Below are 26728 nucleotides of genomic sequence, written 5' to 3'. Positions count from 1 at the left end.
ATAATTAATAATATTAAATTTTTTTATATATAATATTAAAAAAAATATAACTTACAAAATTTTATAAATTAAAAAAACTAAAAAATGTATTAGATATTTGAATTATTGTTGCTCTTGTTAACAAATAGCCCATTCTAATAATTAATAAAAATGGTTCTATTATACTAGCCCAAGCCCATACTATTAATTAAAGTAACCCTAGTACATTTTTCAAATATTTGTTTCAAACTATCATAGGCATAGCGCCACTTTTCTCTCTCTTTTAGTGATTCCCAAACTTTTGGTCTTCTACTCTTCTCATTCTAATTTTCTTTCCATACCAAAACAAGACATATGAAGAAAAACCATTGAAGAGAAGTGAACAACAAAATATTAACCATTGAATGCACAACAAAGATTCAAAGAGGTATATTTCAATTTTTTTTAAGTTAATGACAATGTCAAGTATTATTTACATTATTTATTTAAAATAATTAATTTATTTTTTTTTATAATGGACAGTGTTCAAAGATTGAAGTGAAGACAAAACTCAATAGAATTATTTTTTTGTGAGACTTGGAACAAAAAATAATCAGGTAAATCAATAACTTTATTTTTGGTTATTATATATTTGTGTTTCTAAAATTATTTGTTATTGCTCAATAGGTTTAATATTTTTTTTTAAGAAAATAATATATATGCAATTATTTTTGTTTTTTTTTTGTTAGATAGTTCAAGTTAAGTTAAAAATGTCAAAGATGAAAACAATTCACTCATTTTTCAAGAGAAAAGAGAGAATATATGATGAACAAAATTCAGCTTCAGATTCTTTGAGTAATGTTCAAAATATTATTGAACAACCTGTGACACAACTTGTTGAGCAAGATATTCAACCCCCTGCTTCCAAAATAGCAAGGACTGAAATAGATCAAGTTAATATTGATACATTGATGCGTGATCCCGGAAAGCGTCCGCAAATTTGGAATTATCCTATCAATCAACAAGATGAAATCCGTAGAGCATACATAAAGTTTGGACCATATCAATTTATTATGGATGAGTACCCTCTTTCTGGTCTAGAAAGTCATCCTCGTCGTTTCAAAGCTCATTGGTTTAAGAGTTTTTCTTGGCTAGAATATTCGCCAGAAGTGGATGCTGCATTTTGTCTTCCATGCTATTTATTTTCTAGAAAATCAAGTCCATTCACATCAGGAGGATTTCGCAATTGGAAAAAAGTGAATAATGGAAAGGATTGTGCATTTTTATCTCATGTGGGTAAATCTCTTAATTCTCCTCATAATATTGCTGTTAAGTCTTGTAAAGATTTGCTTAATCAATTATGTCACATTGACAAAGTATTGGCTAAGCAAAGCTCACAACAAGTTTTAAGCAATAGATTGCGTCTTAAAGCCTCTATTGATACTGTCAAATGGTTAACGTTTCAAGCTTGTGCTTTTAGGGGACATGACGAGAGTCATGAGTCTCAGAATCGAGGAAATTTTCTTGAAATGTTAAAATTATTAGCTTCTTACAATAAAGAAGTGGATGCAGTTGTTTTGGATAATGCTCCTCAAAATGCAATATACACATCACCTTCTATTCAAAAGGAAATTCTACATGTTTTTGCTAGAAAAGTGCAAAATGAAATTCGCAATGAGATTGGTAATGCAAAATTTTGTTTGATTGTTGATGAAGCTAGAGATGAATCTAGAAGAGAACAAATGGCACCTGTTGTTAGATTTGTTGATAAGCATGGATTTGTCAAAGAAAGGCTAATAGATGTTGTTCATGTCAAAGATACTACTTCTGCTACTCTAAAACAAGAGATTTGTTCTGCATTATCTCATCACAATCTCAACATTCAAAATGTTCGAGGTCAAGGGTATGACGGAGCTAGTAATATGCGTGGAGAGTGGAAAGGGTTACAAGCTTTAATTATTCAAGAATGTCCTTATGCATATTATGTTCATTGCTTTGCTCATCAATTACAGCTAGCTCTTGTTGCTGCGGCTAAAGAAGTTGTTGATGTTCATGCTTTTTTCCAAAGTTTGAGTAATATTATCAATGTTGTGTGCTCTTCTTGCAAACGCAATGATGAATTACGATCTGCTTATGCAACTGAAATTTCCCATTTAGTTGCAACTAAGCAAATTGAAACAGGAAGAGGAGCAAATCAAATTGGCACATTAAAAAGATCAGGAGATACCAGGTGGAGCTCTCACTTCAACTCAATTTGTAGCCTTTTACGTATGTTTGGAGCAACAACTTCAGTTCTGGAAGATTTGGCTACTAATGGATCTACATATTCTCAACGTGGTGATGCTACTTATGCTCTTAAATCTTTATTATCATTTGATTTTGTTTTCATTTTGCATATGATGAAAGAAATCATGGGAATCACTGATAAACTTTGTCAAGCATTGCAACAAAAATCTCAAGACATTTTGAATGCTATGCATCTGGTTTCTAGTACAAAGTCATTGATTCAACAGTTAAGAGATAGTAGTTGGGGAGCACTTTTGGAGAAAGTTAGTTCTTTCTGCAATGATCATGCTATTCAGATACCTGATATAGGTGCTTCTTTTAGTGACATAATTCGGTCTCGTCGTAAAAAGGATGTTGTCACTGTTGAACACCACTATCGTGTTGACATTTTTACTAGCGTGATAGATTTTCAATTGAAAGAGCTAAATAGTAGATTTAGTGAGCAAGCAACCGAGCTCCTCATACTGAGTACATCTCTAGATCCTAAAGATGCTTTCAAGTTATTCAGTGTTTGCAACATATGCAATCTTGTAAAGAATTTCTATTCTTTATATTTTTCTGAGCAAGAAAAGATTCAATTGGATTATGAGTTACAACATTATGAACTTGATGTGGTTAAAGCTCCAGATTTTCAGAATTTGTCTACTCTTGCTGAATTGTGTCAAAAATTGACAGAGACAGGAAAATCAAATATATATCCTTTAATTGATAGATTAATTCGTCTTGTTTTGACTCTTCCTGTGACAACAGCAACAACTGAACGGGCCTTTTCAGCTATTAAGATTATTAAAACAAGGCTTCGAAACAAGATGGAAGATGAATTTTTAGCAGATTGTATGATTGTATATATTGAAAAGGAAATTGCTTCAAAATTCACTTCAGAGATGATAATTGATGATTTTAGTTCCATGAAGCATCGTCGAGCAAGTTTAAAAATATCAAAATCTTAAAGTATGTAGTTGAACATTGACTTTTATATAATATAATTACTTTTTTGATATATATGCTACAAATCATATTTTGTTAATTTTTTGTTATATTTTATATTTAATTGGCCCCCCTCTTATGAAATTTCTGGTTCCGCCACTGGTGAAGAATCGATCATGTTGAAGTTGAACTCTTTGAATTTTCAAAACATGGATAATAAGACAATAATAGCTAAGTTTCCGTGAGTTGTCACTACACTATGAAATTGTGATTGTGGTTGTAATCATTCTAGTCTTCTATAGTACACAAACAAAATAATCCAGAATCTTTACTTTAAAAACTACTCTACCTAATTGCCAATTTTGACATGAAACTATAATTAAAAAAAAAAATCCTATGCAAAATAGTAAAACACATATTAAAGCTATCAATATTAAAGTTATCAATATGGATATGTGTCACTTAACTTGCTAATTAGACTTTAAAAAATTATACATGTCAAATGGAGTATAAGATAATTGACTCATAGTTGATGATTTGAGAAATCTGTAATTGAGTCTACTTGATGATTTGAGATAATGAAATATTGTAACGAGTACTCATTAATTAAAATTTAATGAATTTTTTTATTTTTTAGTAATTTATATACATTGAGAATGTCCGATAAAAATACTGATAAATAAAAATATTGATTAAAAAAAGTAAAAAATTGATTGTAAAATTATTTTTTAATCTTTTAATTTTGGAGATTGAGTTTAGAGTTTAAATTAAAATTCAGAATTTAAATTAAAAATTAGAATTTAAAATTTAATATTTAAATTTTATAATAATAATATAATTAAAAAATTAGAATTTAAAATTTAATATTTAAATTTTATAATAATAATATAATTAAAAAAATTGATTGATATTTACTAAAAATTATTAATTTTTTAATTGAACTCAAAGAAAAAAAATATAACAATAATATCCCAAACTGTTAATATTATATATTTTAGGTTGTTATTGAGTTTGATTTGACCTTAAACTTGTTAAAGGAGATGACGATTTTTTAAAAGTTACTTATATGTAATATGCCAAATTTATTTAATGTTTACAAGTATTCAAAATGAAAAATGCTATTTGTACACCAAAATCAGTCACTAAAATCAGCCACTAATATATTTGTGTATAAATACATGTATGGTTTAATTTATTTTTAATGTATATTTGTATTTCAATATGTATTTTATACTGATGGCTGACTTTGGTGACTGATTTTGGTGTACACGTAACACAACCTATTTAAAATATACAAAAATATTTATAATAAAATATAATAAATTTAAAATATTTATTTATATTTTAACAAGTACAGACAAGCCAATAAAATTTATTAGTGAGTCTGAATTTGATCTATTAACATATTAAATTTTTATAATAACGTGAGTCTAAGCCTATTTTGTAACAAATCATGTTAGACTAAGCCAAGTACAGATCAAATGATAGGCCTATGATAAACTAAGAGCCCGCCTAATCTATTTTTATCCTTAATTGTTCTTCTTACTCAAATTTGATTTTTTTTTTCGTTTAACTTTATAGAATAATTGGCTTTTTTGTTGTAATTGTTAGAGTACATCATATTCATCAAATTCTATCTCTAATTGTATTTGTTGATCTATGTATATTTATCAAATATTTACTTGTATCTAAATATTTTAATGAATTTTAATATATTTTATAATTTTTTATTTTTTGACATTTTTCTTGCAACATTTATATGATTTTGTTGTGTTCTTATTTTGTTTCAATCAAGTTTTGATATTTTGCACTTGAAGAAAAAGATCAACCTCTTTTTCTATAAAAAAATGAATGCTAATCTATATAAAATTGTTTGAGGTGTTTTATTCAATTTTTTATACTAATTTTAATTTTTTATTCATTCTAATAAACTATATTTAGTGTTCGGTTACTCGGGGTTTCAGACGGGTTGGAGAGACGGGTTGGAGAGGTGTTCCGGGTGAGGAGGTGGAAATCAACCTGGATCTGAATCTGTGCGCGAGATGCGTAGGTAGACAATCTTTTGAGCTCTTTGTGAAGTGAGGGAGGAGCCACCTGTAATAACACTCCGACGCCCAAGTCAGAAAGTATACAGGCAGCTATGAGAATAACGGCAGTAGTGACGTACCTTGAGAGAGGGGTAAGATTCTTCCCATATATACCCTGTCAGTAGGGCAGGTCCTACAAAAGAGGTCTCCTTTCAAAATGTTTCCTCCCCCAGTTGTCATGTAGTTGACGGCAGGGGTGCAGGTGTCCAGGTCGTGGTCGGATGCGGGGGCCCTATTGGGTTGGATCGTCCCGTACACAGAACCTAGTCGGACCATACAGATTGGGCCGGACCGTAAAATTTAATATTTTTATTTTTCATATTTTTGTAAATCTTTTATTCGTTTTATATTTTCATTATCCTTAATATTTTGCATATAATTTATAAAATATTTATTTTTTACTCTATTATATATAAAACTATCTTTTTTTAAAATTAAGTTTAGAGTTAAATTTTAGATGCTATTATGCATGATTAAAACTTATCTATTTTTATTTTTCGTTGTCCATGTTGTTGACTATTTGCTTGTACGAATAATTTAAAAAAAATTGGTTATATCCAAAGGGAATTTATGTGGTGTAGTAGTCTAAATTTTTAATAAAATGAATTGTATAGTTAATACCTAAATTTTAGATATTTGGATATTTTATTATTCCAATTTATTGTAGGAACTAAAAAATTATATTATTATACTCAACAAAAAATAAACTTTGAAGGTTATGGTAGGTTTAGAGAAAGGGAGTTGAATCTATGCCTTCCTTTTAAGTTACTGAAATGACCCTTTAAAACAAACTTTTAATTCTGATTCTGTTTGAACTTAGCAGCGAAAAATTTATGAGACAATTTATTTTTATCTCATAAATATTAGAAAACATAACACAACAAAGAAGAGAGAAGCTAACACCAGCATGTATCCTGGTTCGGTTGCCTTGTGCGATGCAACCTACGTCCAGTCTCCTCCACAACAATGGAGGAATTTCCACTATAGTTAAAAGTATTACATACACCAATTCCCCATGATTGACACAATCCTTTCACACTCAAGTTCTAACCTAACTTGACATTGGCTATGCTAATACCTAACTCTTTACTCTTAGTGCTAACCTAACTAAGAAAGGAATACCTCACATGTACAAGATACGAGACATAAACATACCTAAAGAAATCTGAAAATAACTCTAGGCTTTTCTCTCAAGTGTATCACTCAGCCTCTTTTCACTCGTGGCTTTTACTTGAGCTCTCTCAATATGCCTTTTCACTCAAGAAATTACAGAAAGATAAACATTGAAAAGTAAATTACAATCTGTAAAACATGAAGGAGATTGACTTCAACAACAGCCTCTTTGCTATGTGATAAACCAGATTTGCAAGCCTCTGATTTTGTTCTTTAATATTGGCCGAATGCTTCTTTGAAAGAAAGCATTATCCAAGTAGAGGAACTTCTTCAGGGAACTCTTCACGGAAAATAACTCACCAAACTCTGGTTTTCTCTCCTTACCTTCTGAATGAACATCAAGCTTCTTTTATCTCCTTGCATGTTGCTTGGTTGCTTTTCCTAGGTCAACTTCTTGAGCCTTGAGTTTCACCAACCCAGCCGTTCACTTTTTTCCAGTAATCCTCAAAATAAGAACTTCGCTTCTGACTTCTCTATCTTAACCGAAAGCATAAAACAGTAACCACAAAAGTTTTCCAATGGTAAACCAAATCTGAGCTATTGAGAAACTACTTGGTCCCCAAGAATCACTTGTGACCGTAGATACACAGCAGTGAAGAACAGAAATCAACTTTTCTTTGTATCCCATTTCGGACTGAACAGAGAGTTGGAAAGAGAAGAAGAAGATATGATGCATGTATAAGGAAATTGGTTACCTTTTAGCTTCTGATCTTTTTCTTGATATGGTTTGAAATGGTTGATTAGTCCTTACCCTTCCTTGCTTAATCTTCCCTTTCCTTCTTCTTCCGTGGCCACCTTAGAAACTAAACTCTCTTTCTTACTTTTTCTGAGTTCTAACCATGAGAGAGCAGGTAGACGTTGCTTTTGGTGAAAGCTGATTGGAAGGCTTTTTGAACTGAGAGAAGTAACCGGATTTGGATCAGATATCCATTAGGCAACCCGTTTGATTTCTTTGGCTTTGTTTCTTTTGGGCTTTGCTTGATTTACCAGCCCACCAGCCTTATTATTTTATTTTCATTTCAATTGGACTGCTAAACTAAGTGTTGACCTGCAATATTTAATAAATAATTAGCAACATACAATTATTAATACTCAACTCTAATTATTTATTTTGCCCAAAAAATAATGTTTGTCATCACTAATTAATTTACTTAATTTCTTAACTCAACAAACTTTTATTTATTTTTTAAATAATTATTCAATAATATTTCAAAAGTTATTGAATTATGCAGTCTTAAAATAATGAATTAATATGAATATAACATATTTTTGTTCCTCTCTATTAGATTTATCTAAATTATTATTTTTCAATAATACTTCACTGTTTCTTACTATTCAAATCAATAATAATAATACATATTTTTTTATTAATAAAAATAGCGTAATAAATTGTATAATGTCTTTTGAACCACTAATTTAAAAGACAACCTTCTTTTGATTTTCAAACTATTTGCCATTCAAGTATTTTTTTCTTTTTGCTCACGATGACATTGACATCGATGGTAACTTCTTCACAACTCACTTATGTAGGGTCTTTGCATCTAATACAACATGATTTGAATTTTTTTTAATTTTCACTATACTGTATAACAAAACAAAATAGTAAACCAAATTCACCTTAAACCCATATGCAACTGGCCTACAGAAATCGAAATAATGATTGGATTCACTGCTAAAAAAGGGAGCCCAATACTTCATAATCCCGTTTGAGTTTAAGCATTCCACTGAACGTTAAGCCAAGCCAATTTATAATGTTGCGCCTTTGAAGTTGTGCCCCAATTCACTGACAACCACCCACATGTATCATGATGACGTCAAAAAAAGAATATCTGTAAATCTGCTTCTCTATCGTAGAACGATCAGATGTGGAAAGGATGTAAAAAACACCTGGTGATGGTGCTATGACAGTGTTAATGGTTTGAGATTGAAGTGGTGAGTAAGAGTGATCACATCCTTGTTAAAAATAGCAATTAAAGTTTTCTTTTGGTCTTTAGAGAATAGGGAATCAAGGTTTTTCTTGTCTTTAATTGGGGTTGAGTTGTTGTCGAGGTTGTTGCTTGCATCAAAGGGTGAGTTGAATTTTGGAGTGAAATCTTTAAGGCTTTTGTTGTCGGCATTAACGTTTATAGTATTCACCATGATCTTCTCATCACTGTGGTAAGATCCAATGAGTTGTCTTTCTTGTTGCAAGAGCAGGGACTAGATGAAGTTTACATTAGAAAGTGGGGACATGAGCATAATTTTTTATTTAATAAGTGAAACCTCTCAAGATTCGTATAGTATGCTCTTGATCGCTATATTTTCGCATAATTTTCAACCCACACGAGTATTGTAGTCCGCAATTGCAGGGAGGGATGGATTTGAACTCATTAGTTCTTCCCAAATCCCTCTTAATTTGGTGAAATATACAGTGATAGAGAGGTCTACTTATTTCATTGCATACATCTCTTCTTGAAGTTCTATGACACCAAAAAGATCCCCTCATAGAAGCGGTATTTCAGATCATTCCAAAGCTCAGAGGCAACATTACACAATAACACACTTTGCAAGATTTCTTTGCTCAAAGAGGAATGTATCTATGATAGTACAAAGAGATTGCATCTGTCCCAGAGTTTGAAATTGGGATCGCTTCTTTCTGGTTTTGGTAGAGTTCCATCAATGAATCTCAATTTGTTCTTGAATTTGATGAATAACCAGACAGACCATACCCAAGAGTGATAATTTTTAGTTGTTAATGGAGATTGAGTGAGAACTAGGTTTGGTGTTTCATTTGGATGTAGGTAGTATGGTGATATTGGATCTTGAATCAGATTGATGTTGGTTCTTGCTACCGTGATTCCTTTATTATTTTATTTGTCGTTATCATGTGATTTAGTACTTTGTCAATTTACTGTTCTATTGAAGTTTGCTCTTACTTTTTCATACATAATTGAAAATAAATATACCTCTATCTAAAGGAGGTGTCTCATGCTTGTGTATGATGTTACCAGAAAATTGATAACAATCAAGAAAATTCTGCATTCATAAATGACGATGGATTTATTCTTCTATTTTGTACTTAGTCTTTATTTTTCATTTCATTTTTTTATTATAGTAATAATGCTGTTTTTGAATTAATTTGATGCAGGATTCAAGCAGATTGAAGGGGAAGTGATTGAATTTATCTGTGGGTCTTTTCTTTGTCAACTTTGTTGCGAACTAGATTCACTTTTGGTCATGATGAGTTCATGAATGAAATATTTATTTGGGTGTGTTGTAAAATATTTTTGTGATTGTATATCGGTGTTGACTTTATCTAAAACATTAACTAAATATGTATTGGATGATGATTAGCTTTTGTCTAAATAATTTAGGCCAATGATAGAGATATAAGAATTCCTCTTAGCAAGTTATATATATGTGAGCATGTTAAACTTATTTTATTAGTCTTCCCTCTCAATCTGCCAACAAGAACTTCTCATTTTTAAGATGTATTATTATATAAAAAATTATTATATGAAATGGTAAAATTCTGAATTTTGATTAGTTTAAAAATATTGAATTTGATTATTTGAAGTTGTATATCGAATTTAGTTTATTAATGTCAAGCTAGTAAATTTGTTGATTTAGTGTTTTAAATTGAGGTAGTATTTTGTTGATGTATTTTAATGTTACTGTTGCTTATCTAGCCAATCTTCTTGTTAAAATTATGTTGTTACTGTTGTTTTAATAGAAGTTTAAAATAGATATTATCTTGTATTTTGTATTAATTTAGGTTTAATATTTTGTTAATTGATTATTTTGTTTACCTTCTCTTGAATGTTCTTTACCTTTTCTTGAATTTTGTTTTGTTTTGTATACAAAATAATTTTTTTGTACTGGTAAAGACAACAGAAGTGAACTAGTTACTGTGACACCGTTTATAACTTTATATGGCATCTCAAAATGATAGAACTAAGCAATAAGTATACTTGTCATATAAAATAATTTGATCTTTTATTTATTTAGGTAGTAAGTGGATATATGCTAGCTAGATTATTAGTATAATTGACCTATTAGATCATGTTTAGTAAGTTTAGATATTTACATTGTTAGGTTTAATCATATTCCGTCAAAAGATTGGATGGATTCACCAATATTTGAGAACAAGTATATAAACAATGTTAATAACTTTTTAGAGTTTGCTTTTTTAATTGGACAACCGGTTGGAAAAGAAATCTTGTAGTGTCCGTGTGCAAAATATGAAAACACTTATTGACGTGAACGAGATGACGTATATGAGCATCTCAGTTGCTACGAGTTTGTCGAAGGTTATAAAAGATGGATCAATCATGGAGAACCAATAATCCCAACAGTTGTAGGATGTGACATGGATGATCGAGACGGCCTTGATGATATTGACGGGTTGCAACGTCATGTATTCGAAGATATGACAAATCTTAAAGAGGGGAACAATGGAATGAATGAAGATGCGAAGAGATTTTATAAGTTGGTCGATGAAGCAGGTCAAGAATTATATCCTAATTGTACTACTCGATTTTTAAGATTATTGTTTATTTCGTCTCTACCACTTGAAGTGTTTACATGGCTGGAATAACACATCTTTTATTTCTCTATTGGAGTTATTGAAAGAAGCTATACCTGATTTGAACATTTCCACTTTTTTTAATAAAGCTAAGAATATGGTTAAAGACTTGGGTCTTGATTATGAAAAGATTGATGCATGTCCTAATGAAAAGATAAGGTTATGGTCATGATTTTAAGGTGGGGTGACCATAGAGACTACGGTCACTGTGACTATAGATAAGGTTATGATCACGGTTTTAAGGTTGGGTGACTATAGATAAGGCTATAGTCACGGTTTTTGCCGTGACCATAGATTAACCTATGGTTATGGTTAAAAACCGTGGCCTAAAGTGTCAGAATTTGAAAATTATAACCGTGACCATAAAAACTGTGACTTTAGATAAAAAAATCGTGACCATAAACCTATGATCACGACAGAATAGGCCACGGTAAAAAATCGTAATTATAGGTCCAAAACCGTGATCATAAATCTATGGTCACTCTTTTTACTAGCTATAGTCACGGTTTTTTATCATAACCATAGGCCTTTTCTTTTATAGTATAAATCGAACGATTTAAACATTAGAAACAACTTTAAAAATTACTCCAAATATTAGGGACGTATGATTTTATGATGACTTATTACTAAAATTTGGGCAAGAAGAGAAAGATAAAAGATGCTGTGTAATTATTTTTTTCATTTTTTGTGTATATTGTTATAATATGTATACAAGTTAACATTCTCTATTAGCTCATCATATTCACAATCAAATCTAACAAATCTTTCCAAAAGAATATGCTAACAGAATACTAACAAAATGTTGACCCTATTTTCTAGAAGATAAAGAGAACAATGTAAAGAACTTGAAAAAAAAAAGATGCTGATTATTCTGTTTGAGCTTGTTTGTTTTTGCAATTCTTTTGGATTGAGTTGTCTAATACATCCCCACAAAATAGAGGATGGTATATGTCAAAAATTCCCAACTTAAAAAGATTGGCATAAAAAACTTGTGTAGGAAGAAGCTTAGTAAATATGTTCCCTAGCTGGCGCAAAGATAGAATTGAGAGCAACATTCCGGCTTGAACTTTCTACCGAACAAGATGACAATCAATTCTAAGTGCTTGGTTTTTTCATGAAAAATAAGATTGGCATATAAAGTGCTTTAGTTGTCATAGAGGTGGCTGGACACAAGAGATAGGAAGGGATTGTAACAAATTTAAAATCCATAATAATTCACATGTAGTATTAGTCAACGCTCAGTGCTCAACTTTTATAAAGGAGCACTTTTCAATTAGAGTCACTAAAATCAAATAGCTAAAAATTTGATGATCTTAGAAAGAATAAGCCCCTCCCCGAGTTATTCTTGAGATACCGAAGAACACAAAGAGCCACCTTGTAGTGAACTTAAATAGGAAAAGACATGAATTGGCTGATGAACTGTTGTATTGCATAGGTGATATCTAAATGAGTAATAATGAAATAAACCAGTCGACCATCAGTCGCCGGTAAACAAAAGAATCAGATAAGAGAGGACTATGGCCTTGATATAATTTAGTGGTACTGTCTATAAGAACAATGCTTCTTGTGTTATCTTCTCTTCTCCCATTTTCACTGCCAGCTGGAATTGCTCCACATACATTTGTTCTCCTTTCTTAGCTGCATGCGTGGTGTCAAGTTATTACTTATTATTATGGTTAACTTTATTTTTTGGAAAACTGAAATATTTGATAATAAAAAAATTAACTAAAAATAGTTAGAATTTATTTTATTTAATATTTATTAATTATTATTAAAATTAATAAATGTTAAATAAAGTATGTTTAGACTTTTTTTGTCTTTTTACATAAAAATATATATGAACTTTATTAACGTTACATGCACTACAGTTGTTAGAGATATATATAATTATTTATATAATTTTTGTATTAATTTAAATTTTTAAAATAAATAATTTTTTGATATAATATTAGAATTTTTATAATAAAAAATTAAAATTTTATTTTTGTTAAAAAAATTTAGCATAAAGCAAAATTAAAAAACAAAAAATCTATATAAATAATTCAGACTTTAAGTCTCTAAAAAAAAAGAACTCTTATCTAAAAAATATATTAAAAATATAATTATTTATATTTTTTTTATCAATCTAAAGTTTAAACAATGGCTTCATAATTAAAGAATTTTAAATACTAAGGTGATAGATAATAAGAGAAAACAGAGGTTGCTGTTAACGATGAATATGTGATATTATGAATTGTACTTTGCATAGAGACAGCACAGGCTTATATAGAAGCTGAGAAACATACAAGAATAGGTAAAGAGAGCGGGAAATCAGTTAGACGCACAACAGCTATAACGGTCCAAACTACTGCCATACTTAACTACTAGATTAGACAGTTAGACTCTAAGTAACCTCATCCATTACACCTCTATCTTTATTAACAGTAATAGTATATTATATATTTTGTTAATGATAACTCTCCTCTAATAATTTTTAACTCTGAATATGCTATTGTAACAAGTTTCTTTGAATATATATATATATATTTGTAATATCAATACAATTTGACGAAAATTCATCCAAGAGAGTTGACAGTATATTTTCTTTTGTTTCAATAAATAAGTAAATAAGTTTAACTTTTTTTTTTTAAAAAATAATGAGTTTGATAGTTACATACATGTCACAATTCTCATACCATCTACACCTTTTGGCTGATTAGAGGGGAAAAACTAAACGCCGGTTGGTGGAAAAACGATTTTTTGTGTTCTAAGTCAACTTAGAACATAAACTTTTTATTTAAGGGAAGAAGAAAAAAAAACCTGAATAATCCTCATTAATAGATCAGAGCTTTGTTTGGTGGAAAAACGATTTTTTATGAAGTGTTGACGAAGGGTTTCAAGATGAGCACGTTCTTGTGGTGTTCCTGTATTTGGATCAAACTCCCAATGTTGTCTTCTTATGAAGTTGTTGGCTGAAATCAAGTCCTTTCCTCCTTCCCCAATCTTCAACTTCCACATCCTTCACTTCAATCAACTTCTCTCCTTCCCCTTTGGTTAGCTCACTTATTGATGAGGATGAGATGTATATCGGTAATTATATAGGAAACGAGGAGTATCTTTCCTAAGATATATGCTTAGGTAGCTATATTTATATACGGGATGGATCTCTTTATTTTTTTTCTCACTTAATGGATAAAATATGTTTTTTTTTAAAACTCAGTTACAATCAATTTTATATGAAGTTGATGATCGAAAGTCGTTAAATGAAAATTTATTTAAATTAGTCAAATTATTTAACCACTACTTGAAAAGAAGATTTTTAAATATTAGTCTTAAATTATTTCACTTAGAGAGTGATTACATATAGAATATAAAGATTATTTACAACCTAATTAAGAAAAGAAAATAACAGGTAATAAAAATTATTCAAAATAAATCTACACCAAATCTGTCCTAATATAAACAAATCTGTACTAATTATAGAATAATTATAACACTCCCCCTCAAGCTGGTGAATGTATATCTATCATTCCCAGCTTGCAAGTAAGGTCTTTTAAGTGCTCTATTGGAAAGTTCCTTAGTGAACATATCTGCCAATTGGAATCTTGAAGAGATGTACTTGGTGGCTATAAGACCATTGTCCAATTTTTCCTTAATAAAATATCGGTCTATTTTTACATGCTTTGTTCGGTCATGTTGAACTGGATTGTGTGCAATACTAATAGCAGACTTATTATCACAAACCAGTTCCATAGGAGCTTCATACTTTACTTTGAGGTCATCGAGTATGATCTTCATCCATAATAATTCGCAAATCCCTTGGGCCAGGGCTCTAAATTTCGCCTCTGCACTTGATCTTGCAACTACATTTTGCTTCTTGCTTCTCCATGTCACCAAGTTTCCTCCCAAGAACATGCAATATTCTGAGGTGGATCTCCTATCAATAATTGATCCAGCGTAGTCAGCATCAGTATATACTTTCATGGATAAAATTCCTTCCTTTTTGAATAGCAAACCTTTTCATGGAGAGGCTTTCAAGTACTGAATAATCCTATTTACAGCCTGCAAATGTCTCTCTCTTGAATCATGCATGAATTGACTAACCACACTAACTGCATAGGCTATGTCAGGCTTGGTGTGTGATAAGTAGAATTTTTTCACAAGCCTGTGGTACTGTGTCTTTTCCATCTTTGGGCTTTCCTCGTCATTTCCAATTCTATGATTTTGCTCTATGGACACTCCAGTGATCTTACAATCCAACTTATCAATCTCTTTGAGGAGATCTAGGATATATTTTCTTTGGGAAATAAAGATGTCTTGTTTAGAGTAAGCAACCTTTATCCCAAGAAAGTACTTTAGCTTGCCAAGATCCTTCATCTCAAACTGAGTGGCTAACTTTTCTTTCAAAGTCTATTTTTCTAACTCATCATCACCTGCAATAATCATATCATCTACATAGACTAAGAGTAAAGTGAGTTTGCCTTCCTGTGAATATTTTACAAATAGAGTATGATCACCTTGGCTTTGTTGATACCCTAAAGATATCATAGGTTGAGTAAATCTTCCAAACCAAACACGAGGTGACTGTTTAAGACCATACAAATCCTCTTTTAGTCTGCATACCTTATTTCCTTCACTAGTGATACCATATCCTGGTGAAATCTCCATGTACACTTCTTCTTCCAGACTTCCATGCAAGAAGGCATTTTTAACATCAAATTGATGCATCTCCCAACCAAAGTGTGCTGCTAAGGAGAGGATAATCCTGACGGTATTCATTTTTACCACCGGAGCAAATGTCTCCACGTAATCGATCCCATAGGTTTAGGTATATCCTTTTGCAACCAACCTTATTTTATACCTGTCTAGTGTGCCATTAGATTGATATTTAACTGTGTATATCCACCTACAACCCACGATTTTTTTGTCCGTTGGTCTCTCTACAATCTCCCAAGTCTCATTCCTTTCTAATGCACCCATTTTTTCATTCATAGCTCGAACCCAGTTCTCATCTTTTAAGTCTTCTTATACTGATGTAGGAATTCTGACAGAATCAATAGCTGAAAGAAAATTCTGGTACTGTACAGAAATATTTTTAGTGGACACAAATTTAAAAGTAGGATATTTGGCACATGATATTTTTTCTTTTCTCATGGCAATAGATAAATCATCTAGGTTAGTTGCACAAATAGTATTTAAGATGTCAAGAGTCTGAAGAGTATGAGGTCTTACCTACGATTCAGACGAATGAAGTTGCTGTTTGACCAGGACGGATTCTCGCTACCTTTGCTGATATTGTTTTCCAAAAAACTTGTTCTCATTATTCTTTTCTAGCATTGATGCTGATTCAGGGTCTTTGTTATCCTCCGGAGAAGTGAAATTCTGCAACAAGAAAAAAGATGACGACTCAAGGAACTCAGCTTCTAAAATACTCTCCCCCTGAAGCTGAGAACTAGGAAAGAAGGACTCGGACTCATGAAATGTGACATCTTTGGAGATAAAGAATCTACGACTTTGAGGATGATAGCATTTGTATCCCTTTTTGTTTGAAGCATAACCTATAAAGACACATTTGATTGCCTGAGAATCTAACTTACCCCGATGAGAACTATGAATATGAACAAAAATAGGATAGCCAAAAATACGACTTTGAAGACTACTCATAATAGGGATAGAGGGGTAAATTTTGGTCAAAAATTGAACATGGCTAACACCGTCTAGGACCCGAGATGGTAATCTATTAATCAAATAAGTGTCCGTTAGGACAGCTTCCCCCCAATAAGACTTAGGAATAGACATTTGGAAGAGTAATGCTTGAGTAACCTCAAGAAGATGACAATTTTTTCTTTCTGCCACCCTATTCTGTTGAGGGGTGTCTACACAGGTCAATTCATGAATAACTCCATTATCCTTAAGGAACTTGAAAAAATTTTGGTTCACATATTCTCTGCCATTATCATAACATAATCGCTTAATCAAGCTTCCAAATTGTGTTCGAACCATTTGGTTAAAATTTTCAAACAAGTGGAAAGCTTTAGATTTATATTTCATGAGAAAGATCCAGGTAACTCGAGTACAATCATCAATAAAAGAAACAAACCACTTTGCACCAGAAATATTACTAATAGCTGTAGGTCCCCACATATCAGAATGAACAAGATCAAAAGGTTTAGAACTTTTATTATTATTGGGAGAAAAAGTAGCCCGATGGTGTTTAGCTAATTGACAAACATCACATTGAAAAGACTCGACAAACACTTTTGTAAATAAAAAAGGAAATAAAGACTCTAGGGTACTAAATGGAGGATGACCAAGACGTTTATGCTGAAGCCATATCTGAGAGTTTGCCCAGAACGGTATGTTTGTCTGATGATTTGAATTAAGTGCCTTTTGTGTGGTACTCTTTTCATGCGGTAAGTAGTATAACCCTTCCTGCTCTTTAGCAATTCTAATCGTCCTCCCCATGGCAAGATCCTGAAATACACAATGAGTATGAAAAAAGTTGCAGCACAATTTAAGTCTTTGGTAACCTTATGAATAGACAAAAGGTTAGTAGATAATTTTGGGACCTGAAGCAAAATTTTTAAATGGATAGAAGGTTGAAGGTTGATGTTACCATATCCAGTAATAGAAATATGGGAACCATTAGCAACAGTGATTTGTTTGTGACCAGATGAATTAGTGTAAGATGAAAAAGAAAGGAAATGGGGTGTCATATGATTTGTAGCACCAGAATCTACAATCCAAGTACTTTCAATGCTAGAAGTATTAAAGGATAAGAAGCTAGAACTATTATCAGTCATGGTTAAAGCACAAGGGCTAAATGTCTTATTAATTGAGTCCATAAGACCATGTAAACAGTCTAATTCTTTTTTGTTAAGGGCTGGGGGCTCCTTTGCAACTTGTGAGATAATTGGGTCTTCCACACTTTTAGAATCAGACAATGTGTGGTTAGCACGTCTTTGTATGACACCTTTGAATCCTCCAATATGTTCGAGGACCTTCTCCTTTCCATGAAATCTAAAACATGTGTCCTTAGTATGACCCATTTTTCTACAATAACTGCACCAGCGATCATCGCGGTGAGCCTTTGAGGGAGACTTTCCATACGAAAGGGATGGACCTTTTAAAGGACCTTTGCCGATGGCTAGAGCTGAACCATCAACAGAATTTCCTCCTTCCAACATGATTGGCCTCTGAGTTTCTTCCCCTTGTACAATATGAAAAACTTCTGAGAGAGAAGGATTTTTTTACCCAAAATTTGAACCCGAATTGGATCAAATTCAGAGTGCCAGACAGAAATTTAAATATATGTATCCTTTTAATAAATTGTGTCAATGTAGTAGAATCAGGTGTGCACTGCATAGTCAAATTTTGATACTGATCTAACTCAATCCACAAACGATTCAGCATCCCATAGTAGTTTGTTATGGAAAGGCTCCCTTGCTTGGTATTGAAGATCTTGTTTTCTATTTCATAACATGCTGTAGTATCCTTTTTCATTGAGTATGCCTGACTTAGCTTATTTCAAATCTCCTTAGCAGTGGGGAAGAACATATAATTATGGCTGATTTCTAGTGTTATAGAATGCCATAACCAGGTCATGATAAGAGCATCCTCATCATCCCAGGCTTCATATTTGGGATCTGTCGTGACTAGAGGATTCCCTTCTAGATGATTTAATTTCTTTCACCCCTTGAGAGTAGTGCAAACCAGTTGAGACCATTGGAGGTAGTTGCGCCCATCAAACGATACGACCTTTGTAACACCGGTAGATCATTGGGGCTGACGAGAGGCGTAGACTTATCATCCGTCATTGGTAAGAATCGGTAGCAAAAGGAAGACAGAAGAAGAAAAAAGAAAACTGATGATCGTGTCTAGGCAAGCAACGTCGCAATCAAAGAGACCGCGTGCGGAGTGGCCGATGGCAACGAAATCTCCTAGGCTTTGTAGATCGACAAATCCTGCTTCTGATGGTGGTGGCCTCGTTCAGATACTCACCGGAAAAAAAAAATTTCGGTGGCGGCGTGCGGCAGCGGCAGAGTACCGAAACAGGTATAGTTGCACCAATAAAGACTGCCTAGAAAAATGTTGGAAAAAATGCGAAAGCAGAGCCCTCAAAATCGGGAGCTCTGATACCAACTTGAAAAGAATATTTTTGAATATTATTCCTGAATTGTTTCACTTAGAGAGTGATTACATAAAGAATATAAAGATTATTCACAACCTAATTAAGAAAAGAAAATAGCAGGTAATAAAAGCTATTTAAAATAAATTTGTACTAAATCTGTCCTAATATAAACAAATCTGTACTAATTATAAAATAATTACAACATCATTCTTAACTATCAACTTCACATAAAATTGACTGCATTTAAATTTTATTTTTTTATTCTATATTTTATAAATAAGACTATAAAAAAAATATTAAATAGTCAAATATCACACTTTACATCTTTAATTAAAAAATAAAAAAATTATTTTCTTTTTTTATATATATAAGCGCAATCTTTTGATAATATTTTTTCAAATAATTTACTAATAATAATAAACGTATATATATAATATAATATAAATTCTTATATGATGCATGGAAATGTTATCCGATATAAGATACGTAAATATATGAATTTAAATTCTTATAAGATACGAAAATATGGTTTATATATAAAATATAAAGTATTTTTTAGATAAATTATAAGAGTATTTTAATATTTTATTAATATGAAAATATAAATTAATTTTTTAATTATTTTAATATTTTTTAATTATATAAAATATTTTTATTTTAATAAATAATAATATATATTATTTTTAAATTAATTTTAAAAATACATATTAAAAATAAAATCAGATACTGTACATATTTAAATACAAAAATTATACGTATTAAATGAATATCAATAAATATGTCATGTTTAAAATATATATGACATATAAATACGATAATTTGATAAAGTATTCATGCAGTAGCGGAACTTGAAACAAATTTTTGGGGGGTCATGATAGAAAATAATTGTCAAAAAACTTTTGATATGAACTCCATTTAAGATAAACTCGTCTAATTTCATCTCTCTGATTTGGATGATATTGCCAAATTTAAAGCCGTTTTCAAGTCTTGTTCCAAAAAATTAAGGTCAAACTCATCAGATGTAACTTTTGAACTTTTGAAGGTTGTATCTCACTTTCTTCGTGATTCATTAAAGTAGAAGAACTATCTACAGGTGTTGATATTGTAAAAGTTATATGTTCTCCTTTTTAAATATTAGCCTTCTTCTTAAAAAATGTATTAATTCTTTGATTTTTTATTATTATTTTATATAAAAATTGGAATATATATCCTATAGAATATGTAAAGAAGAAGTTAGAAGGACAAATATTAAAATTTATAATATTTATTGAATTTTTTTATCAATTTATACAAATACAATAATATTAATACTTATTGAATATTCTATTATTTTTTATCATATAAAAAATTAAATTAAATAAATAGTAAAATATAAAATAATATTAAATTAAATAAATAAAAATATCTAATTTTTTATATTTGAACTTAAAAGTAGAGAGAGTGTTGCTTATTGAATTTATTGGGTACTTTAAATCATAGTAAAGTATGTAAACCAATTGAACTATTTTTTATCTTTTAAAAAAGTATTACTAATTTTTTTATAAAAAGTTTGGGGGGACCATGCCCCCTTTGTCTGAACTAAATATTCATACTTTGTTGGTGAATAATCTAAAGAAATTTGATTCCTACTATACTAAACTTTCTCTCTTCTAATTAATGCTCTCTCTATTACTTTATTTTACTTATATTAATCACGTTTTTCTTTAAAATTAATTAATATAATACAATAAGTTAGATAATAAATTTGAATTCAAATTTTAATTTCCAGTAGTTAAGAAATTTCTAGTCGCATAAGTATGATTATTCTATACTAACTTCCTTTTATTTTTTAACCAAGAGACGACAAAAAAATGTTAGAAAATTATTTTAATTTTTTAATTTATTTGTATATAATACATATATTAATTATAATCATAAATTATATTATTTTAAATTAAATAATTTATATAATGAAGATTTTATTTATTGTTATAAATGCTAAATTGAATAAATTATAATTACTTTTGATTTGGAATTAAATGAGAATAAAATCAGATATTATCTTTTGTTCTTTAGATAATTTATCTTTTGGATTTTAGATAGATTATTTTTTGGACTTTAGATACTATTTTATTTGGGTTTTAGGGTTTAATGGGTGCCATGCTCAAATATAAATAGTGCCTTCAGGTTTCGATTCCCAATATACCAAAATTGCCTTTATTGCTTTTTTTTTTATTAAAAGAGTTGTAATTCAACCGCCTAGAAGTACAAAAGGTTTTGATTGAGAAAGATCGAAAGAACTACAAGACTAAGACAATTCTTTCGTTTAATTTCTAATTTCTACTAATAAAGATACACTTTCACATTATAATATTTTTGGTGATTCAATATAAATGATATGAATTATTGGGCTAAAAAAATTTCAAAAAAAATATTAATATAATGACACCGAATTAAAGACCAAAGCCACTTACTTCACATGGATAGAACAAAGACTTGAACGCTTTCAGCTAGAAGCCTAGAACACGAGGTAGAAGAGAATATAATAGCAAAAGAAGAGAAAAGAGGATTTCTTGATGGTTACGTAATTGCAATACATGACCACAAGATTCAGGGAGGGGGAAGTTGGGTTTGCCTTAACCTGATTTTGGCTTTAAATAATGATCGAATTTATTTTTTATATCTTTATTCGTCTTTAAATTTGGTAAAATCTTATTATTTTTGGGTTACATTAAAATTAAGTCTAGACTAGATGAAATTTAGATTTTGATAAATTTTATGTCAAAAAATTATGATGCACTTATTTACATAAAAAAAAATACTTGTTAACAAAAAAATTGATATCCATATTTAAACTTAAATTTGTCACCAAATTTTAGTTTCATGTTTTTTTAATTTATTTTTTAATTCAACAAATGTGATTAAAAATAAAATAAACTTATAATTAATATAATATAATATTAGAGTTAATTTAAAGTATATATACTTTTTTTAATTCCTTTAAAGTGTACATGGAGTGAGTAAAACCGGATTTGCCTGAAGTTGAAATTGCCTTGATTCGGATCCGACCCTAAATAACGATCATATCTATTTTTGAGACCATTACCCACTCTAGACCCAATAAAATCACACTAAACTAACTCTTAAAGAGTTTGAATCCGGATCGAATTTTCAAGCCGAATTAGACCATATACACTCCTAACAAGATTATGAACTCTCAGGCTCGTAGTCACTTTACTAAATTCAATATGCACTTGTTAAAAATTGTACCAAATAAGAAATCAAATGTCAATTTTCATATCAAATTGGTACTAGCAACTCAAAATAATAAACAAGTACCTTATTAAAATTCCAATCCAAAATAACACGATGATCATTTAAAACTGCACAATTCTTGATTAGAATGCTAAACAAGGATATAATCTAAGACATAAGGTAGTTATAAAACATGCATTAAACAAAAAGTTCATTCAGGCATTATGTCAAACACATGGAGTGCAATACACATATTCATCAATTCAAGCAAAAATTCAAGCATCAACAACCCACAAATAAAAAATTGAACAATTGCAATTCAACAACAACTAATTAAGCAAAACATAAGCTAGATTACTAAAGTTAAATAAGAAAAACAGAAATTAAACAAGTAAATAAACAAATCAAAGAAGAGTAAAGAGAGAAGACGAAGAAGAAAAGAGATGGAAGAAGGAAGAAGGAAGAGAGGGAAGAAGAAAGAGAGAGGGATGGTGGCGGCGCTTTGGCGGCGTCGGTGGCCGTCAGACGGCGACGGTGGTGGTCACCAGAAGAAGGGATGAGCGGGGCTGGGCAGTGGCCAGACAGAGAAGAGAAGAGAAGGGTTGTGGTTGGCTGGTGCAATAGGGCCTCCTCCTTGATTAACGCCCAGAACGCGACTTGTGCATACACACAAAGACGTGTGCACACGCACAAAAGGAAAAAACAAAGGGGATGCGAACGCAGAGGGTGTGCGAGAACTCCTGGCAGGAATGGTGTTACTATGTGCGTACGCACAGGGCTGTGTGCACGCACAGAAGACTCTTTTTTTTTAATAGGGCAAAAGGACCATGTGTGCCTACGCACACGTGTTCGTACGCACACTTTCTATTTTTCCACTTGTGCGTGTGTACATAAGGTTGTGCGCACGCACACTTGCTGACTCTCACTTGTGCGTACGCATACATACTTGTGTGTGCGCACACTTGCTGAAAAGTTCCAAACTCTATTTCTTCATACTTTCTCCACTTTTGCATGCTTTTTCCTCAATTCTTCAATCCATATTAGCCTTGTAAGCCTGAAATCACTCAACAAACACATCAAGGCATCAAGTGGAATTAAACTGGATCAAATTTAGCAAATAAGGGCCTAAAAAGTTTAAGGTTCTGTTAATTTATATTATTTTGTTCATGTTTATTATATTGCAGAATCTTTGATAGCTTGGTTTTGTTTGCAAGAGTTTAAGCTATGAAGTATTTGGCACTTCTCATATTTTAAGTTTTTCATGTAAAGGTTCAAATTTTTGAAACTTCATTGCTTTCTTCTATCCCCTTTATTTGCAGCATACATTTTTGATAAATAATGATTTGGTAGAATTAGTTAATTTTAGAAATTGAGACGATTGTTGTTAAAATGTTAGTGACAAACTGACAATATATATTTTGAATTTTAAATTTTTGACTATTTTATGTTTTTTATTTACGTGAGACCGAGTCAACCGGTTCAATTAGTGACTCACCGGTTGAATCAGTGATCCAGTGACCTAGTAACCTGACTGGTTTGATCATCAATTTGGTTCTGACAACTATGGGTACAACTAGCAGGAGATAACTAGTTTACTAATATCGGTTCTATTTTTTCTGCAGGAACTAAACAAAACTTTGTTGAGCTATTGAGATCCAATTCTGACCTTTTTGCATAGACACCTGCTGACATGCCAAGAATCGACCCAAACTTTATATGCCACAAGCTAGCAGTCAACTCCAATGTTTGACCTATACGACAGAAAAAATTGAAACTTGGGTACAGAAAAAAGAAATGCAGCAATAGTAGAAACCCAGAAATTGCTCGACGCAGGCTTCATCTGAGAGCTCAAATTCTCATCATGGCTAGCAAATGTAGCCATGGTTAAAAAGAGTTCGGAAAAATGGCATATGTGCGTAGATTTTACGGACCTGAACAAAGCATGCCCAAAAGATTCATATCCACTCTCAAATATTCATAGATTGGTAGATGATACCTCGGGATTCCAAGTTCTCAGTTTCATGGATGCCTATTCAGGCTATAATCAGATACTAATGCACCCCAATGATGAAGAGAAAATAACATTCATAACCGAGTTAGGTAGTTTTTGTTACAAGGTCATGCCTTTTGGGTTGAAAAATGCAAGGGCTACTTACTAGCGACTGATGGACAAAGTCTTCAAGGACCAGATCAGCCGGAAGATTTAAATATATGTTGATGACATGGTAGTCAAATCAAGTTCAGAGGAACAACATAAAGCCGACCTTAACGAAATATTCCGACAACTACAGAGATCAATATGAGATTAAACAAAAAAAATGCGCATTTGGAGTGCATGGAGGCAAACTTCTCGGGTTCTTATTGACACACAAGGGCAGAGAAGCCAATCCTAACAAATGGCAGGCTGTGATACAGATGCATTCACCTTTCCTGCCCACAGCGGCCATAAAATCATATCATTTCTTCAATACACTGAGAAAAGCCGACAAGTTTGTCTAGATAGAAGAATGTGAAAGGGCTTTTACTGAATTCAAAAACCTTCTCAGTTCACTACCTATACTCTAGAAACCTTAGTAAGGTAAGTCTCTTTATTTATACCTTTCAATTTCCACTTATACGCAGAAACAAGGTATCTAACAATAGAAAAGCTAGCATTCAGCTTAATCATCATAGCTTGGTGTTTATGACATTATTTTCAAATACACCAGATAATAGTTCAGACCAGCCATCCATTACGTCAAATATTAGTGAAACCATAGCTAGCAGGACGACTAACAAAGTGGTCAATAGAACTTTCAGAATTTGATATTTTCTATCAATCACAAGGATCACCCAAGGCACAAGCACTGGCCGATTTTATTTCAGAATTCACTACTCTTGAAAGAACAACCACCAAATGGGAACTGTACGTAGATGGCACGCCAAATGAAAGTAGATGCGGAGCTGGAATCTTACAAAAAAAAGACGTCGGAGTACACAACTAGCAGTCAATAAAATTCCTTTTTTAAGCTAGCAACAACCAAGCCAAATATGAGGCATTACTAGCCGAATTATGACTGGCAAGAAAAGTTGGAATCCAAAATCTAAAGATATACTTCGACTCTCTCCTTGTAGTACAACAGGTAACCGGTCACTTTTAGGTACAAGATTTACTCTTAGAAAAATATCTAAATATAGCAAAACTTATGATACAACATTTTCAAATTTGGAAATATCACAGATACCTAGGAACAGATTTGTAGAGCAGATATCTTATCTAAATTAGCCAATTCTAGAATAACTTATTCAATAGATACTATGTCACATCTCACACTAACAGAACCGAGTTTAGATATCAAGATTGTTTTAAGTGTGTCACAGGAAAAAGACTGGCGAAGTCCACGTATTCGGTATTTAAAAACCAGAGAAGCACCAAATAACAAACAACCAAAGTCATTCAGGCATAAAGCAAGCTATTACACTCTCATGGGAAATGACCTGTATAAACGAGGTTTCTCTCGACCACTATTAAAGTGCCTTGGACCATCAGAAGCGCAAGCAGCCATAGCCGAAGTCCATAATGACATCTGTGGCCACCAAACTAGAGGCAGGAGTTTGGCCACGAAAATCCTTCGAGAAGGATATTATTGGCAGAGCTTACGCAAAGATTGCATGAACAAAGTACAGAAATGTGACGCATGTCAGAAATGTGCACCGCTCATTCACAATCCTGCTGAATTGTTACATACCTCGGATGTCAGCTGGCTGGTAGGCAAAATTGTGATTTCTGATAATGGCATTCATGTTCGTTCTCTCCCTGGTAATGGCGCCAAAAACTTGGTGCATGATACCATGGTCCAAACATAACTTCACAACTTCGCACAACTAACCAGCAAGTGCACTGGGTCGTCCAAGTAATAAACCTTACGTGAGTAAGGGTCGATCCCACAAAGATTGTTGGTATGAAGCAAGCTATGGTCATCTTGTAAATCTCAGTTAGGCGGATAATAAATGATTATGGAGTTTTCGAATAATAATAATAAATAAACAGAAAATAAAGATAGAAATACTTATGTAAATCATTAGTGGGAATTTCAGATGGGCGTATGAAGATGCTGTGCTCCTTTTGAATCTCTGCTTTCCTACTGCCTTCATCCAATCCTTTTTACTCCTTTCCATGGCAAGCTGTATGTAGGGCATCACCATTGTCAATGGCTGCATCCCATCCTCTCAGTGAAAAAGGTCCAAATTCTCTGTCACGGCATGGCTAATCATCTGTCGGTTCTCGATCATGTCGGAATAGAATCCATTGATTCTTTTGCATTTGTCATCACGCCCAACAATCGTGAGTTTGAAGCTCATCACAGTCATTCAATCCCTGAATCCTACTCGAAATACCACAGACAAGGT

At 31.8% G+C, this 26728-nt stretch overlaps 1 protein-coding gene across 1 annotated transcript; it reads left to right on the top strand.

The window, feature by feature from the left end:
* Positions 1 to 929: 929 nt before the first annotated feature.
* Positions 930 to 13362, top strand: LOC112801983 (uncharacterized). Its single transcript, XM_025844958.2, has 3 exons — positions 930 to 2743; positions 10701 to 10915; positions 13244 to 13362. The coding sequence occupies exons 1-3, from the start codon at positions 930 to 932 to the stop codon at positions 13360 to 13362; spliced, it is 2148 nt and encodes a 715-aa protein (XP_025700743.2).
* Positions 13363 to 26728: the final 13366 nt, after the last annotated feature.

Source organism: Arachis hypogaea, chromosome 5, assembly GCF_003086295.3.
Source record: "Arachis hypogaea cultivar Tifrunner chromosome 5, arahy.Tifrunner.gnm2.J5K5, whole genome shotgun sequence".
NCBI lineage: Eukaryota > Viridiplantae > Streptophyta > Magnoliopsida > Fabales > Fabaceae > Arachis > Arachis hypogaea.
The sequence above is the reverse complement of the archived record's forward strand: the minus strand, read 5'-3'. Positions and strand labels throughout refer to the sequence as shown.